This window comes from Amblyraja radiata, chromosome 16 (assembly GCF_010909765.2).
Source record: "Amblyraja radiata isolate CabotCenter1 chromosome 16, sAmbRad1.1.pri, whole genome shotgun sequence".
In the NCBI taxonomy this organism is placed as follows: domain Eukaryota; kingdom Metazoa; phylum Chordata; class Chondrichthyes; order Rajiformes; family Rajidae; genus Amblyraja; species Amblyraja radiata.
The window spans coordinates 18,839,744-18,856,242 of record NC_045971.1 but is presented as its reverse complement, the minus strand read 5'-3'; the positions used below and the strand labels follow the sequence as shown (position 1 = coordinate 18,856,242).

Genomic DNA, 16,499 nt, shown 5'->3' with positions numbered 1-16,499 from the left:
ATAGCCTTCTGTGGCAAGGAATTCCACAGATTCACCACCCTCTGACTAAATACATTTCTCCTCATCTCCTTCCTAAAAGAACGTCCTTTAATTCTGAATTTAATCCCGGGTATTCTTGTGTTCAGAGAATTGGTAAATTAGTTACAGACCGTCATTGCAGTAAGAAGGGGTTCTTGGAGACACAAGAATCTGAACTCTCTGTAAGAGGCCATACATCAACGTAAAACTGGTGCTGCCCGAACTTACTGTATAGTCAAGTAACAAGAAGCAGTAAGATAATTTTGTGATTGTGATCAGAGTTGCAAGAAGGCACAGACATTGTGGGCAGAAGGGCCTGTTCATGTGCTGTACTGCAAAATGTTCTATGTTCTAAAAGCAGAAACATAAGTTAATGTTTTATACTTGGATTTTCAGAAAGCTTTTCTGAAGGTTCCACGTCGGCGATTAAGGTCTAAGGTAAGGAGTCACAAAATCGACGGCAGGCACTGAGCTGATTAAGCAACTGGTGTCAAATTAGGCAAATATAATTGCCATAAATGGGAACATATCAAAGACATGCAAAAGACGACTGACATCCCAAAGTCCAGGTGGTGGTACATGAATTTGAAGTTAAGTAATTGATCTGAAGCAAGAAACCAATCGAGCTGGTAGCGTTAAATGGAACGGTAGTGAGTCCTGTTGCTCAGAAGGTCAACAGTGGATAAGCATAGAAAACCATCAACAGAGTGCTTAACAATGGGGATGGTGGGAGGGGGGGGGGGGGAATTGATTAAACAATGTATTGGGTTTGTTTAGAAACATGTCTTGAAAGAATAGATGTAGAGCGGATTGTCCATGGGTTTAATGGATCTTATTGTCACATATGCACTGTGCAGTGAAATACATGCATCTATTGCCATATTTTGGCACCATTTACAAAGGAAAAAGAAAAGCAAAGTCCAAACTACGGTCCACTTGTTTCCTCTTGTGGCTGGATGGGAAAATTGTGGTCATTGTTTAAAAATAATGAGTCACTTAGTGAAGTCAGATTGAAGCGTAGGTTTATTATTGTCACATGTACCAAGGTACAGAGAAAAGCTTTTGGTTGTATGCTATGTAATCAAATCAGATAATACTGTACATGAATACAACCAATCCAAACACAAGTACAACAGGTAGATCAAAGAGAAAAATACCAGAATACAGAATATAGTTTAAGGAGAAAATTGTCAACATTTGACTATCAGAGGGCTAAGCTAAAATGAATAAAAATTAAATCATGTTTAGTTTTTCAATTTACACTTGTAGAGTATATAACTTGGTGTCAGGGTTTATGGGGAGAAAGCAGGATAATGGGGTTGAGAGGGAAAGATAGATCCGCCATGATTGAATGGTGGAGTAGACTTGATGGGCCAAATGGCCTAATTCTGCTCCTGTCATTTATGAACTTATGAACTTGGGGAAAATCTGATCAATGTTCATAGATTGAGATACTTCTAATTGAATTCCTTCTTTTTCATAGGTGAGAGCTTTCTTTGACTATGACCCAAGAGAGGATAAAGCAATTCCCTGTAAAGAGGCAGGGTTACCTTTCAGAAAAGGGGACATTCTTCACATCGTGAACCAGGAGGACACGGTGTGGTGGCAAGCGAAGCGTGTCGGAGATGCAAGTCTCCGTGCTGGCCTTATTCCATCAAAGAGATTTCAAGAGAGGTAGGTAATGCATCTGTAAACCAGCTTTTCGTTTTCACCCAACATACAGCTAACAACGGCCTGTTACTTTTTTGCATATCTTTCCTTCTTTGTTCTTTATCTCTCGTCATCATCGTCCATATCTCTCATTTCCCTTTCCCCTGACTAGTCTGAAGAAGGGTCTCGACCCGAAACATCGCTCATTCCTTCTCTCCAGAGATGCTGCCTATCCCGCTGAGTTACTCCAGCTTTTTGTGTCTATCTTACATTTGTTCTATTGTTTAAGAAGGAACTGCTGATGCTGGAAAATCGAAGGTAGACTCAAATGCAGGAGAAACTCAGCGGGTGAGGCAGCATCTATGGAGCGAAGGAATTAGGCGACGTTTCGGATCGAGACCCTTGGCTTTGCTCCATAGATGCTGCCTCACCCACTGAGTTTCTCCAGCATTTTTGTCTACCTTACATTTGTTCCATGTCACTTAAAGGTCCAGGATGTCTTAGAAATCACCTTTAACATTGTTTTGTTAAGATGCCAAATTAAATTGTGCAGAAGTGGATAGCCAATTAGAAAACATATTTGAGACTGAAAGCCGATTACCTCTTGATCTTACTTGCCGAAATTTGGGCTCGTTCTCAGATAACAAGTTCCACTTCAAGAACAACACACCTCAATTATCCAGTTCACCTCAATTGTCACTTCTGTTACCTAATACTGAATGAAATTACAGCTGATTTTGCTGCAGGTTTCTTTAGTCTACTTCAACCAGTCATTAATAATGATAAGATTGTCCTGGAAAATGTTACATTAAAATACATTATTAAAAAATTACCACGAACAAAAACATCCCAAGCATTACTTATTTCACTCAATCTATTTACTTGCTTGGTAACTGGAAATTACTTACCTGGAAATCCTGCAAAACATAAATGTTCTGTGTAGAAATGTACATAATTAATGATGCAATTTGTGTTTCTTTGTTCCTGTGCCATCTGCCATTGAAGAATACCAGAGAGGGAAGAAAAACATGGTTAGATTATTTTTGGTAGCCTGACCTGATACACAATAGATTTTTTTTAACTTGATTTTTATATTATCCTCTCAGACAACAATTCAAAAAGCACGATGAGAAAATTAAAAATATTTTTTGTGCTTTTTAAATCCCCATCAACAATTGGAAATGGAATCACCAGGAATGTGAGCGCATAATTTTAGTTTAGTTTAGTTTTTGAGATACAGCGTGGAAACAGGACCTTTGGCCCACCGAATCCGTGACGACCAGCAAATCTCCATACATTGTCCCATACACTATCCTATACACACTAGGGCCAAATTTACATTTATACCAAGCTAATTAGCCTACAAACCTGTATGTCTTTGAAGAACTATGTGAGGAAATCAGAGCTTCCCGGCGAAAACCTACGTGGTCACGGGGAGAACGTACAAAGTCCATACAGACGGCATTTGCAGTGAGGATTCAACTTGGGTCTCTGGTGCTGTAAGGCAGAAACTCAACCGCTGCGCCACCATTCCGTAGTGCTTAATTGTTCAATGGGTCATTAGAGATAATGAAAATATGAAGAAACAAAGAACTGCAGATGCTGGTTTATATGATGGATAAACACATGGTGCTGCAGTAACTAACCGGGTCGGGCAGCATCTCTGGAGAAAAAGGATGGGTGATTGAAGAAGGGTCCTGCCCCGAAACGTCACCCATCCTTTTTCTCCAGAGTTGCTCTGACCCGCTGTGGTTCTCCAGCAGGTTTTGTCTATCTTTGATGAAAATATGAATTGGGTTTTGGTTTAAGGATACCCACTGCTGTCTTAGTTTAGAGAATGCTCTTTACGTGCGAGTCTAGAGTGTGAGTTCTAAAGCTTTTGCTTTAAACAATGGGTCAAGAAATGTTAACGATGCTGCCTCATAGATCCATGCGCAGTCAGTTGGCTGTATTTTCCCATCTCTAGTGTAGAGGCAGAGAAATCAATTGTGAAGTGAAGAGCATTGCTCCAGCTGAGATTAGTCCAATCGACATTGATCTAACCCCAATGTTTCTTTGTTCCCGGACAACAAGACTCATTACTTCATTTGGGATAGACCGACGAAAAGACCTAAAAAAAATCAATTTGTTAACAGTGGTTAAAAATGTGAACACTAACAAGCCTTAGATGTGGCCCTTGTGGCTAAAGGGATCAGGGGGTATGGAGAGAAGGCAGGTACAGGATACTGAGTTGGATGATCAGCCATGATCATATTGAATGGCGGTGCAGGCTCGAAGGGCCGAATGGCCTACTGCTGCACCTATTTTCTATATTTCTAAGCCTGGTACTTGCAGATATCAGCTGCCTTGAGAAACTTTGATAATCTTGATTACATTTTTTTTTGTGCTAAATTAACCATTCTCTCCTTCAATTGCAGACGGCTTGCCTATTGGCAAAGGCGAGCGACCTTGGAACCAGAGAAAAGCAGCAAAAGATCATCATGTAAGCAGACATCAAATAACCTTACGCCATTGTGCCTTATTTATGTGATATTTGAATGACCACAGTTCTAATTCAAGTGCAAAAGGCACTTTCTTGCATGACTGAAATTATGACCCTATAGATCCAAAGTGAGGAATAAATCAAATTCAGCGGGTTTCCCCATCAGTGGTCCAAAATCTATTGACTTCTGCAGAAAAACCTGAGGTTGCTTTGCATAAGACTCATTCCCATTACTATTTTGCTTGACTAAAAGCACTAGAAATGCTGACTGCAGTGAATGTAACTGCTTCTACCATACAATGATAAAAAACCTACAACACAAGAGGCTATTTGATATTGGTATTGGTTCATTATTGCCATGTGTACTGAGATACAGTGAAAAGCTTTTGTTTGCATGCTGTCAAGCAGCACCCAAGTCGTGCAATGAGGAAAATACTAGAGGGCAGAATATAGTTTTACACGGTGCTTTTTTCGTGGACAAAAAGGTGTTGACACACATATAAGTTCATGCGACATTATTGACTGATCTACATCAATCTAGTTTATAACTTTTCAAGAAGTTGGTACACCATTCCAGCATGTACCATCACAGAACATGCACTGGTTTTGTAGCATTGTAGCTAAACAGCAACAGAGAAAATGTCCAAGGTCCACACTGAGTTAGGTTGGAAGATCAAGACTACACCCCAGCTTCAGGGTGGATCGTTCAGTAGTCTGATGACAGCAGGGAAGAACCTGTTCCTGAATCTGGTGGTACGTGATCCATTCAGGCTGAATCAGCTCTTTAAAAGGACAATCGTGCAAAGTTCAATGTCCCTGCTTTTTTTTTTTTAACCCAGCAGCAACTCAAGTACCTAACCCAACTCTATTGAAACATAGAAAACATAGAAACATAGAAAATAGGTGCAGGAGTAGGCCATTCGACCCTTCGAGCCTGCACCGCCATTCAATATGATCATGGCTGATCATCCAACTCAGTATCCCGTACCTGCCTTCTCTCCATACCCCCTGATCCCTTTAGCCACAAGGGCCACATCTAACTCCCTCTTAAATATAGCCAATGAACTGGCCTCAACTACCTTCTGTGGCAGAGAATTCCACAGATTCACCACTGTGTAAAAAATGTTTTTCTCATCTCGGTCCTAAAAGACTTCCCTCTGATCCTTAAACTGTGACCCCTAGTTCTGGACTTCCCCCAACATCGGGAATAATCTTCCTGCATCTCGCCTGTCCAACCCCTTAAGAATGTTGTAAGTTTCTATAAGATCCCCCCTCAATCTTCTAAATTCTAGCGTGTACAAGCCGAGTCTATCCAGTCTTTCTTCCTATGAAAGTCCTGACTTCCCAGGAATCAGTCTGGTGAACCTTCTCTGTACTCCCTCTTACTTGAACCTTCTCTGTACTTGAACATTGTTCAATATATTGGCTTCTACCACAACCTTGTGGGGACCATTGCCAGGCCCTGCCAACCCACTGAGTGAAAACATTTCTCCTCATTTCCAACATAGAAACAAAACAGTGAAAGAAACCTGAAATTACAATAAAAAATATTCTTTAGACATTGTGAATCAGCATTTGTCAAGGTTGCATCCGCAATTCCTCTGTGTAGTTTATCACATAAGTATTGGGTATAAATCTTTCATCAGAATATCTGAGCCTGAAGATGGGTAGATCATCAAAGTGTCAGTAATCCCACCTTTCCTCCTGATGATGTTGAGTGATATATTCTTTAAAATAACTATAATCAATTGTGCATTATATGACTTATGAAGTGTTTCTGTTGAAAAGGAAATTTCAAGGTATGAATTTGATATTGATTTAATACCTAAATACTGACTAACCCTAACAGCCAGATTGTTTATTTTTTTTGTTGTAACTCAAATTGTTCAATATTTTCCTTTTTCCTCATTAATGCTATTCTTAGACGACCAGAGTTGTGAGAAAGGTGGGTGTTTTATTGTGAATTGCTTGTATGTCCTTACAGTATATGACCATGTATAGCTACAAGAAGGGTCTCGGCCTGAAACGTTGCCTATTTCCTTCGCTCCATAAATGCTGCCTCACCTGCTGAGTTTTTCCAGCATTTTTGTCTACCTTCGATTTTCCAGCATCTGCAGTTCCTTCTTAAACATGCATAGCTACATTGTAACTATTCAATGCTTACTAATAATATGGGACATTTGCACACATTAATATTTTACATTTGGTTCCATAACTGCAGAAGGATTAAAGTGCACAAATTGAGGCCTGAACAGTATTATTAGTACGTGCTACAACACTATTGGATCACATATAACATTTGGAAAATGCTCCACTTTTATTTTAATGCAATTTAAATTATTAATTTTCTGGTTTGCAAATCTTAAAGGTATTGATCATTGTTGGATTATTTTCAATATGAGATAATCAGCTGTAATATCTTTCTTATAATAGTTCTTTCAGCTCCAATTCCTGAGCAAGTCTGTAGAGTATTTATCAAAAGAATAACAATAGAAACCTTTGATTTTATTTAATTATTATTTTTATGGTTGTGACTAGCCAACGCTGATTTTCATTTAAATGGGTAGAATGATGTGCTGGAGCACCTCGGAGGACAAAACACAAAATAGTGGAGTAACTCAGCAGGTCAGACAGCTTCTGTGCAGGAAATGTTCAGGTGGCGTTTCGGGTCGCAGAGTAATTATGAATATATTTCATTGCTGTGTGCCTGGATTGGACGTAGACCTGACAGTTAGGAAAATTTCCTTTGAAATAATAATATTATGTGCAAGAAAGTTTTGTAAATGAGGACCTTGATTACAAGTGACAAAGGCTGGGAGTTTCATTATATTCATTATTCATTATATTCACAGATATCAACAGGTTGTTATGAATATTAAATGAACAAGAGTCAAGAGTGTTTTATAGTCATATGTCCCAGATAGAACAATTAAATCCCTACTTGCTGCAGCACAACAGAATATGTAATCATAATAAATAATATAACAAAAACTCAGGGGAAAAAAGAACAAACAATAACAGTGCAATAATAATAATAAGAAGAATAGTCTATTATAGTTCACAGCTTATGGGGTTGTAGTGTTTAATAGCCTGATGACTGTAGGGAAGGAGCTGTTCCTGAACCTGGAACCTACAGTTCTCAGGCTCCCTGTACCTTCTTCCCGATGGCAGTGGTGAGATGAGTGTTTGGCCAGGATGGTGTGGGTCTTTGACGAATATTGGAAAAATTCTGCAGGTGAGTAAAAATTTTACAGGCAGATAAAATTCCATGAGACTATGTTTTGCCATTCCAAACATAGGAGCTATTGTTGAATAAACATGGAAATGATGCGCTGCATCTTGTGATAAGTAATCAATACAACCAGGTTAGGCCATTATGGAAACAATTAAATGGGGTGAATTGGGTGCCACGTTCCGAAAAGGTACCTGAAATCTAGTTAAAAAAGTGGATGTTCATAATCCTGGAAATGTGAAATATAAAATATAAATGCATAATGAGTATGCATAAGAGGACCCAGAGGGCATAGGTTTAACCAGAGGACATAGGTTTAAGGTGAGGGGGGAAATATTTCATGGGAGCCTGAGGGGTAACTTTTTTACACAAAGGGTGGTGGGTGTATAGAACAAGCTGCCGGAGGAGGTGATTGAGGCAGACACTATCGCAACATTTAAGAAACATTTAAACAGGTACATGGATAGGGTAGGATTAGTGGGATATGGTCCAAAGGCAGGCAGATGGGTCTAGTGTAGATGGCGCATGTGTCGGAAGGAACTGCAGATGCTGGTTTAAACAGAAGATAGACACAAAGTCCTGGAGTGACTCAGCAGGACAGGCAGCATCTCCAGAGAGAAGGAATCGGTGACGTTTCGGGTCGAGACCTCTCTTCAGACTGAAAGTCATGGGAAAGGGAAACATGAGATATAGATGATGATGTAGAGAGATATAGAACAAATGCATGAAAGATATTCAAAAAGTAACAATGATAAACAAAATAGGCCATTGTTAGCTGTTTGATGGGGCATGTTAGTCGATGTGGACAAGTTGGGCCGAAGGGACGATGACTCTCAGATTTTGCTCAAGGAAACTTGAGTTTCGACATTAACCTGGAGTGCTTTATTATTTTTATTCAGAGAGTGCTCTTATATTACTATTGATTTGCTGGTCTTAAACATTGATTAGTGTTCTGCATTTTACTTCCTGATCTTTATTATTCTTTTCTTTCCTATTTGCTGCTTCTCTACCTCATCAGAGGACTGTGAGTGTGATGGATATTTGAATGGGCTTTATATAGGTGAGAGTTTAGGTTTTGCTAAATTATCTTGTGCATTTTTAATAAAGGCCACTGTTTTAGAATTTGATCGCAAAATTTTGGATTCAAAAACTAAAGTAGAATTTAATTGTCAGTGGTGATATAAGCCAAAGACTTAAACACAAGTAAATGGAGTAATTGAATGTAATTAACCTAAAAATCAGGGAAAACTCCAGAACTTTATCAGAAATCATAAAACAGTGGTCTGGCTTAGGTTTGCTTTTTGTGGCATTTGATAGACCTACAGGGAAACTCCAATGAAAAAATATGACATGCTTATAAATGCTTGTTGAAGCAGAATTTGTATATTTCTCTCAACCCTGTATATAATTTGATTTTTTATTGTCCAAGTGAGAAAGTGGTATAACAGAGAAATAAAGGGGAATGGGTTTTTGATGTTTTGAGATACAGCGTGGAAACAGCCCCTATGGCCCAGCGCGTTTGCGTTCCATGTTATCCCACTTTCGCATCCTACACGTTAAAGGCAATTTACAGAAGCCGATTAACCTACAAACCCACATGTCGTTGGAATATGGGAGTTAAACAGAGCACCCAGAGATAACCCAGGCAATCATAGGGAGAATGCACAAACCCTGCACAGTTAGCACCTGTAGTTATGATCGAACCAGGGTGTCAGGCGTTGTAACTTTACCTCTGCACCACCGTACCGTGGTGCTGTGATCGATGGCCGGCATGACAACAAAGTAGGTGTCCCTTTTTAATTTCTCTTAACACACCTTTCCTATGCGTTGAGGGCAAATCAATGAGATGAACAATTAATAGTGAGCAATAAATAGCGAGCTGATAAGTGAAAGCGTGTTAAGCCTAAAGTACATCTTGTTGGAAAATCTGTTGCCCGCATTAGGACTTAGTACATTCCCAGTTAACGCAAGTGACACCAAATTGCAAATGAAAATGGAAGGTGTGAGTTAACCTTGAGTGAAGATTATATACAGTACATCTAGTCTTCAAAATGATGCTGCATGTTAGTTGAACACTCAGTTGATTGGGATGTTTATTTCAAATATAAATCATAACTTCTAATTTGTTTCCATCCATGTTCAAATTGCATCCCTTTTAAATGTAATAGGTCTAAAACATTTCACAAGATTTATGGCACAGTATTTATTATATGTAACTAACAATAATTCATGTTGATTGGAGAAGTTAATTAATTACTCACGCTACCCATATGCTCCTGACTTCCCACATGGTCACATTTATTAAGAGGCTGTGAGTCCCAGTGGCCTGATTCCCCTTCCTCAGTTGACATTGTGTTACAGCTGGCTTACGGAGAAGCTTCCGGCTGAGCAGAAAATCCCGACAGACGAACCAAACTGAAGAGAAGCAGCCAAAGCCGAGTGAGAGCGTGGAATATCTAACCTATGAGGAAGTGGCCATCTACCACCGTCGCCCCAATGATTCACACAGACTGGTGGTCCTTGCTGGTGAGTTCCATCATCCACTCAATGCATCTTGGTCATACAAACTACGTCCTACATTGCACTTCCATGCAGTGAGAGGGTAGACGGAGAACTCTGAGGATGTGTAAATGTTATCACATCAAGCATCCTCATACTAAAATAAAACACAGAATAAGTCTGTGTTCTTGGGAGTAACTCAGTGGGTTACCAAGTTACTCCAAGAACACAGTATGTCTGGAAGACATTGATAGGTACCATTTTAGGTCAGGACTCCAATCCATGCCTTCAGAGATGCTGCCTAACCCACTGACTAACTCCAGCACATTGTGTTTTATTTTAGTATGAGGGGGCTTGATGTGATAACATTTATACATCCTTTTTTTTTTTGTAAGCCAACATCTGCAGTTTCTTGTCTCTAAGCCTCTTACTGCAACTGTTCAATGCTGAGTCATATTCAAAGTCACTGGAATATGAATGAAAGTGTAACAATGTTTTACCGATATATCTTTTATGTTGTCGCTGTTTGTTAATCATTCTCAGGTAAGGCCATGACGCCTATATGTGTAATGTGGCGATATGTACGAAGATGGCTGTTCAGACAAACCTTGGCTCAGAAGTGCCTTCCACACAGATGATAGAGATGTAGAGATGCTGAAGGATCAGCGGGTCTTCATTGAGTAGAGAACAGTAGAACACGTCCCATAATGTCTGTGCCGAACATGATGCCAATCTCCTCTGCCTGCACATGACCCATATCCTTGCATTCCCTGCATATCTATGTCCCTATCCAAAAGCCTCTTAAATGCCACTATCATAACTGCCTCCACCATCACCCTGGCATTGCTTTCCGGGCACTTCACCATTCTATGCGTAAAAGAACTTGCCCCACATAGCAATAAAATCGATTATTTATGCAGCTCGGTGGTATAGTGATAGAGTTGCTCCCTTACAGCACCAGAGACCCAGGTTCGATCCTGACTACGGGTGCTATCTGAACGGAGTTTGTACATTCTTCCTGTCACCACGTTGGTTTTCTCCAGGTGCTCCCATCTCCTCCCACACTCCAAAGACAGGCAAGTTTGTAGGTTAATTTGCTTCTCTAAATTCTCCCTCACGTGTAGGATGCGAAAGTGGGATAACATAGAACTAGTGAAGACGTGATCAATGATTGGCATGGCATCAGTGGGCTGAAGAACGTGTTTCCATATGGTATCTAAACATCTTGAAATATTGCCCCTCTCATCTTAAAGTTAAGCCCTCTAGTCTTTGACACTTCCATCCTGGGAAAAGAGTTCTGTCTACCCTATCTGTGCCTCTCATAAAGTTATATACTTTTAACAAGTCTCTGCACAGCCTCCACTACTACAGAGAAAACAATCCAAGTTTGTCCAATCTGTCATGATAGCTAACACCCTCTAATCCAGGCAGCATTCTTGTAATCTAGAAATCTAGTAATCTGGGCGGCTCGATGGTGCAGCGGTAGAGTTGCTGCCTGACAGCACTTGCAGCGCCGGAGACCCGGGTTCGATCCTGACTAAGGGGTGCTGTCTGTACGGAGTTTGTACGTTCTCCCCGTGACCTGCGTGAGTTTTCTCCGAGATCTTCGGTTTCCTCCCGCTATCCAAAGTCGTACAGGTTTATAGGTTAATTGGCTTGGTAAATGTAAAAATTGTCCCCAGTGTGTGTGGGATAGTGTTAATGTGTGGCGACCGCTGTTCGGCGCAGACCCGGTGGGCCGCAGGGCATATTTCCGCGCTGTATCTCCAAACTGAACTAATCCTCTCTTCAAAGCCTCTACAGTTAGTCTGAGATTTTGGAAACTCACTTTTCCTCTTTACTTCCCCCATTTTACCTCCCTCATATGAAGGAGCAATTTCTTTTTATATGGGTACACCAGACAGAACAATCCAATTCTTGTTGTTCTCATCTGGGTTTGTCAAACCTTTTATAGGAATCAGTTGGAATATCATAACATAATAATCTGTTCAGATCTTATATTTTGTTTCTTGCCTTTAAACCTCGATGATTTTGTGCACCTCTGCAGGTTCTTTAGGAGCCAAAATAAATGAGATGAGGCAAAGAATAATAGCAGAAAATCCCAATCGTTACAATGTGGCTGTTCCTTGTAAGTAAACGTTGGCTCAGTGCATTCGACGAACATTTGTTTATTCCAGGCAAAGATAACTAACCTGTAATTTCCAAGTGGCGGTTTAAAAAATAAATAACTTGGGATAATAATTCATTGCTCTAACAGTTAAATAGTTACACAAAATTCCCACACATGTTAGAGATACGTCATTAAAAATTGGTGAAATATATCCTTTTTAAAATTAAAAAAACGTAACAAAATGCTGGATGAACTCAGCAGGTCAGGCAGCATCTGCGGAGAGAATGGACAGATGTCGTTTCGGGTTGGGATCGTTCTTCGAACTGATTATTGAAGGGGAAGAAGGCTGGAAAAGGGAAGTGGTGGTGGGACAAAACGCTCATAAGGAAACAATACCCATCCATTCCCTCCGCAGGTGATGCCGGCACTAGTCAATCAACTAAATTCAATCAACTAAAACCAGTCTAACGAAGGGTCTCAACCCGAAACATCGCTATTCCTTTTCTCCAGAGATGCTGCCTGAACCACTGAGTTACTCCAGCATATTGTGTCCATCTTCAAATAAATTCAAAGGCTGGTATGAATGTTATGGAGAAAGCATCAGTCCAATTTCCTGAACTGAAAGGCTACTATGTGTGTAATTGCTTATTCTATTTGAATTCAGCAACAACAAGGCAAAAGAAGGTCCATGAAAGACAAGGATTGGAGTATCATTTTGTCAGCAAGCTCTCATTTGAAGCAGATATTCTGAAGAACAGGTAGGGTCATTTTGTTGACAGTTCACCTGTAACATTCAGGAATGTCCAACATACATTGTATAACACAGACTTCCATTTCAATTTATTTTTGACAGTGAGGAATTAAGAATAATTAATCTTAGATGAGTTTCTATAATGACCAATCCATCTGGAAGTTTTCTACAATATTAATATTTTATTACAATGATTAGTCAGCTACTCCACAATTCTTCATCATGCCGTTACTCGACTGGTAGAAGCTGTAACATTATATTCTGCTCACTGCTTCCTTTCCTTGTGTCATTAGTTAGATAGTTTAGTTTATAGTCAGTGGCGGACTGGCCAGGGTTTCAGCTTGCCTGATGGCAAGTGGGCCCCTGATGAAGTGGGCCCCCTTTGTCTCCAGGCAACCAATATTTTTAGACCCAGTCTGCTACTGTTTATAGTCATGTGTACTGAGACACGGTGAAAATCTTTTTTGTTGTGTGCTATCCAGGCACCTGAAAGACAAAACATGATTACAATCAAACATGTACACCACAGTGCACATATACAGGATAAAGGGAATAACGTTTATTGCAAGATAAAGTCCTTTCGCTGGTAATGATGCATGGAAACTTTTACTTGGACAGCACGCGAAACAAAGCCTGTAACAGTAATAAACTAATACTAACTCCAATTTCAATGGACTTTATTTTGGTCCAGTCATTTCTATGTTCTTAGAGTCTGGCTAAAAGCAACATTCTGAATCAAATAAATCACAACGTGCTGGAGTAACTCAGCAGGTCAGGCAGCATCTGTGGAAGGAATAGGTAGGCATTGTTTTGGATTGAGAACATTCTTCAGACTCACAAAAGCAAATGCAGATGCTGGAATCTTGAGTAAAACACAAAAAGGAAGATACAAAGTGCAGAAGATAGTTCTCAGCATTACAGCGCATCAGTTCCATAGACAGGAACTGATATTAACTGGAGGTTATTAGGTCCAAAGAGTTGATTTGGTGCCTTTTGATATTTTTTTCAGATTTGTTGAGCATGGGGAATACAAAGACAATCTCTATGGGATCTCTATAGATTCCATCCGCACAGTAATGCTAAAAAAAAAGGTTTGCTTAGTGGACGCCAATCCTCAAGTAAGTGCTTTGTAACTCTTGCTTTTCAGCTTGGTCATTGCAAATTTAGTGAGGTGAAAATGTTGCAGTCGTCTAATGGGTCCATTGGAGGTTCGTGTAGCAATATTTTCTATAATGAATGTCCAAAAAAACCCAAATCAACTAATTATTTGTGTCATTGCTATCTCTCAGATCTCACTGTATGAAAAATGACTATATTTGATGGTACAAAATAACATTCATAGTGAGGTCTTTATGGGATAGAATTGTCTACAGTGTAATATCCATGTTACAGCTACATCTATTAAACAGTTCTTCGTTCTGCACAAATGATTTTCTCTTTTGTCCTGATTACAGACAATCAAACACCTCAGAACAGCAGAATTTAAACCGTATGTGATATTTGTCAAGCCATTTATTCAAGAACCAAGGCCAATCTCAACAACAGCAGACACATCAGAGAACGGTGTCATTAAAGAATTAGGAGTAAGTCCAGTCAGTTCAAAACTGCACTAAAATTAACTTTTGGTACCAAGTCTTGTCATGAATCTCACCTGAACTTCCACAAAGAATGTCAAAGAAGCAGGAAAATGTTCGTAAGTTCATAAATTCTAGGAGCAGAATTAGGCCTTTCGGCCTTCTACTCCCATCATATGTGAATCATGGCATCTTCTGCTTGTCCCATAACGTGACACCCTCTTACAAGTATTCCCTTGGAAAAAAAGCTGGGAAACCAGCGGTGCACACTTATGGAGCGAAGGAAATAGGCGACGTTTCGGGCCGAAACCCTTCTTCAGACTTCAGGAGTCTGCAGTTCCCTTTTGAACACAAAGTACTTCCCTTACTACCCACTGAACATGTTATAGGCTGCAAACCTGCAGTGATTGTAACCTGCGCCCCCCTATCATCACTTACCTTTCTCGTTCATCCTTTGTTTGTCGTTCTTATTTAGAATGGTACCAGTATTGCCACAAGTATTCTGTTCTTTAACTTTAGGAAGATGAATACCAGGAAATGAATCAGTCAGCGGCTGACGTTGAAGAGAAGTATGGTCATCTTATCGATAAAGTCTTGGTGAAAGGTGACCTCCAAACTGCATGCAGTGAATTGAAAGTAATCCTGGATAACATAGAACGGGAACCCATGTGGGTGCCAACTAGCTGGATCCGCTCCTAGCTGTGCAAACACAACGTGGCCAACCTAAAAGTAGCCCATCTTCTGATCTTTGAATGTCCAAAATATTGATCTGAAGTAAACCTTTTGTTGATGTTAATGATAGTCGACACACATGCAAATAACTGATTAGAGCACACAGCGAACATGGATGCAATTGAGACATAATTGCGGCACGGTGACGCATCAGTAGAGTTGCTGCCTTACAGCGCCAGAGACCCGGGTTCGATCTTGACTAAGGGGTCCTGTCTGCACAGTCTTTATGTGGATTTCCTCCAGGTGCTCCAGTTTCCTCCCGCAATCAAAAGACGTCTGGGTTTGTAGGATAATTGGCTTCTATAATTTGCGCCTAGTGGGTAGGATGCAAAACTGTGATAACATAGAACTAATATATGTGTTGGCACAGACTCAATGGCCCAAAGGGCCTGTTTCCACACTGTATCTCTAAACTCAACACAAATGGGACAAATACATTCCAATTACAACTCCCCCCCACCCCCACCCTCCCCCACCTCATATGGTGCACATACATTTCTCCCACCATCTCTCACCATCCTAGTCACCCTGAAGAAACAAAGAACTGCAGATGCTGGCCCTGCTCTTTTCCTCTCCTCTGAATACGCTTCTCCGTTCACCGAGCCCTTTACTTCCCTTTTAACACACTTTTTACTCCTGCCCCCAGTCCCTGTCACACCCATGTCCCTCCATCCGGCTTTATATTTTACGCCTCCACTTCTCTCCTTATCTGGCTCCCTGTTGTCTCCCTTCAATCTCTCGCCTTTATCACTTACTCAACTTACCTCAACTGTATCCACCTATCACTTGCTAGGCTTTGCCCCACCCCGCATTTCTCTTTTCCAGCTTCCTTCGTGCTACTCAACTCAGTCTGAAGGATCCTGACCCAAAACATCCTCAGCCCATTTCCCTCCACAGATGCTCACCACCCACTGAGTTCCTCCAAGACTTTGTGTTTTGCATGTGTATAATTAAATTGAATTTCTCCATTATTATTTGAATGTATCTACTGACAAGGAATTTATAAAACAAACTCTGAAACTACAAGCACATTACAACTTAATTGGAAAAAACCTTTGTTTTTATGAGCATTATTTGACTGGTGACAGTGAGGTCAATTAATTTCAAGTTCAATGTTTAAATGTGGGAGTGGTATGTTTGAGGTGGGACCTGTGTTTCACGAGAAGTATCCACTTGTTGTATTAGGCATAACAACATAGGTTATTAAATGTTAGCATCTTGAAGCATCTTCATTTAGCTGAGTTCTGCCATTAATAAAATGCTGAAGAATTCTACTAAGAACGTAAAACGGTTCAGCGCAGGAACAGACCCTTCAGACCACAGTGTCCGTGCCAAACATGATGCCAAATTAATATAATCTCTTTGGCCTACATGTTATCTATATCTCTCTGTTCCTCCATATTCATATGCGCAAAAAAACTCTTAAATGCCACTATCATATCAGTCTCCTC

At 40.2% G+C, this 16,499-nt stretch overlaps 1 protein-coding gene across 1 annotated transcript in view; it reads left to right on the top strand.

The window, feature by feature from the left end:
- The window catches only part of mpp3 (membrane palmitoylated protein 3), a 53,626-nt gene extending 38,386 nt beyond the window's left edge, over window positions 1-15,240 (top strand). Inside the window, exons 11-20 of the mRNA XM_033035282.1 lie at window positions 1,502-1,692; window positions 4,086-4,150; window positions 6,075-6,095; window positions 8,401-8,442; window positions 9,744-9,908; window positions 11,929-12,009; window positions 12,656-12,749; window positions 13,752-13,860; window positions 14,197-14,325; window positions 14,836-15,240. Coding sequence (XP_032891173.1) covers window positions 1,502-1,692; window positions 4,086-4,150; window positions 6,075-6,095; window positions 8,401-8,442; window positions 9,744-9,908; window positions 11,929-12,009; window positions 12,656-12,749; window positions 13,752-13,860; window positions 14,197-14,325; window positions 14,836-15,015 — 1,077 coding nt within the window. The 3' untranslated portion in view covers window positions 15,016-15,240. The remainder of the gene's footprint in view (window positions 1-1,501; window positions 1,693-4,085; window positions 4,151-6,074; window positions 6,096-8,400; window positions 8,443-9,743; window positions 9,909-11,928; window positions 12,010-12,655; window positions 12,750-13,751; window positions 13,861-14,196; window positions 14,326-14,835) is intronic.
- The last annotated feature ends 1,259 nt before the right edge of the window (window positions 15,241-16,499 follow it).